The sequence below is a fragment of the Bison bison genome, unplaced genomic scaffold (assembly GCF_000754665.1).
Source record: "Bison bison bison isolate TAMUID 2011002044 unplaced genomic scaffold, Bison_UMD1.0 scf7180017864323, whole genome shotgun sequence".
Lineage (NCBI taxonomy): Eukaryota > Metazoa > Chordata > Mammalia > Artiodactyla > Bovidae > Bison > Bison bison.
In genome coordinates, this window is record NW_011494895.1 from 2437769 (window position 1) to 2439711 (window position 1943).

The window sequence follows — 1943 nt, forward strand, 5'->3', positions numbered from 1 at the left end:
TGGCACCCCCCATTCTGGCCTCTACATTGTAACCATTTTTAAGTGTACAGCTCAGTAGTGTCCAGTATATTCACATCATTGTGAGACAGATCTCCAGAACTTTTTCATCTTGCAAATCTAAAACTCTGTCCTCATTAAACAATTCTACTTTCCCCTTCCCCCATAACTATAGAATATTTTCTGCATTTTTTTCCTATCATATGCACAGAAATCACAGGCAAGAAGAATATTATTTAATTTATAAAGAAATAAAATAGTTTCCCCTCCTTATGTTACACCTTCCCTCTGTGTTGGGAGGCCAAGCTCCTCCTGTAAAACCAATGTTTTTAAATGGTCACAAATGTATGTGAAAGCTGTATTTGACTCATCTCAACTCTCTATACCTCTCACTTCCTCCTCTTTAATAAATAACAATGGTGGGTCTCTTCTTTCTCCTCTCTAGGACCTGCTGTCAAGAAACCATACAACCCAAGGATTAAAATCTCCAAAACATCAGGTAAAGGAAAGAATAAGCTTGTGTGTGATTGAGAGTTGAGATATTTAGGACTAAGATGACCAGGAATTCCCTGAAGCCAGTTAGATCAGCTCATAGAACAAGATGTGAGGACCTATATTTATAGGTCAAGTCTGCAGCCTGGGGGCAGTTCTCAAAATCCCGATTGTCATTACACCATCACCTAAACTCCACAGATAACACAGTCCTTAGGACCCTAGCAGGAGCCCTGGTAGAAGGATGGATTGGACAGAGGCACGCGTTCATCATGACTGAGTTGAAAAGACATTTGTTTTTAGAGATCTGAAGTATGCTCGCTTCCAGCTTCTGGTGTTACAGTTATCTGCCACAGTGCACACTTTTTAAACATTATTATTCTATTATTTTCATAATCCTTGGCTTTAGAAGGGAAGAGCAGATAACGATACCATAAAATTTCCCTTGGCCAGCTTTCTGGTATTACAATAAAAATCTGGATGGAATAATGACCCACTGGCTGGGTTTTATTCTTCAAATGTACACATCTGCCTTTGTAAGCCTTCCTTATTGCCTTGCTGCTGATGTAGTGGGCATGCGGGTTCGCAGAGCCAGGGAGTCTGGAGATTAGCTCTGGGTAGAGGAAACACATCGTCCCTGGTGGGTAGGGTGTCATTCCTTTGAGCACACACGTGTTATGGAATGCAAGAAAACTTTCCTCTTGGATACTGAGCAGAGTAATGACTTCCAGACCTCTCCTCTCTTCTTTTGGAGCAAGCAACATCTTCCCTTGTAAAGGAATTTGGAAGATTTGAGTACAAATGATGTGGTGTGAGCACAAGACACTCTCAGAGAACCGTCACGTAGTTATATGTGTGCCCACAGAGCACCAAAAGTATGCACTTTTATCTCCACTGGTTGTCATCTTCTCATCTACAGAAGACCAGTACCTTGTATGTCTTTATTACATTGTCCTTCACTCGATGCTTAAGGCAGTTTACAGTGAGATCAACCAGATTCTTCCAGAGGCCCCTCTGAGTCAGGCTGGGAACAGAAGGGGTTTCTCAGCAGCTCCTCCAAGACCCTTAACTGGCTCATAGCTTGAAAACACTGAACTCCTGGTCCACCACCCCTCACCGTATACGAATGGTGGAATATATACGTATACAGGAAACTCAGTCCTGTACATGCATATGCGTGTACACGTGAAGTAGAGGGGAATTTGGAAACGTGTTGTGTTTGGTGTAGAGAGAGAAACGAACCCTCCACTCTTGTGGGAAAAGAGAACTGATGTAGACTCTTGGGAAATAGTTTGTACAGTGAGAGGCAAGACCGTCCGTCTTTAGCAGAGGTGAAAATGAGGGGAACAGGCGAGGAGCAGGGGCCAGCCAAGCTTTGTGGTCTTATCTGCGGACAGAATTTTGAGAGCAGTAAAGTCAGTGGGACCCAGAGGAGGAGTTGCCATGGTCACTGC

At 43.2% G+C, this 1943-nt stretch overlaps 1 protein-coding gene across 1 annotated transcript in view; it reads left to right on the top strand.

Annotated features, from left to right (window-relative positions):
- Positions 1-1943, top strand: part of ITIH5 (inter-alpha-trypsin inhibitor heavy chain family, member 5) — an 84733-nt gene that overhangs the window by 73330 nt on the left and 9460 nt on the right. Inside the window, exon 11 of the mRNA XM_010853146.1 lies at positions 443-496. Coding sequence (XP_010851448.1) covers positions 443-496 — 54 coding nt within the window. The remainder of the gene's footprint in view (positions 1-442; positions 497-1943) is intronic.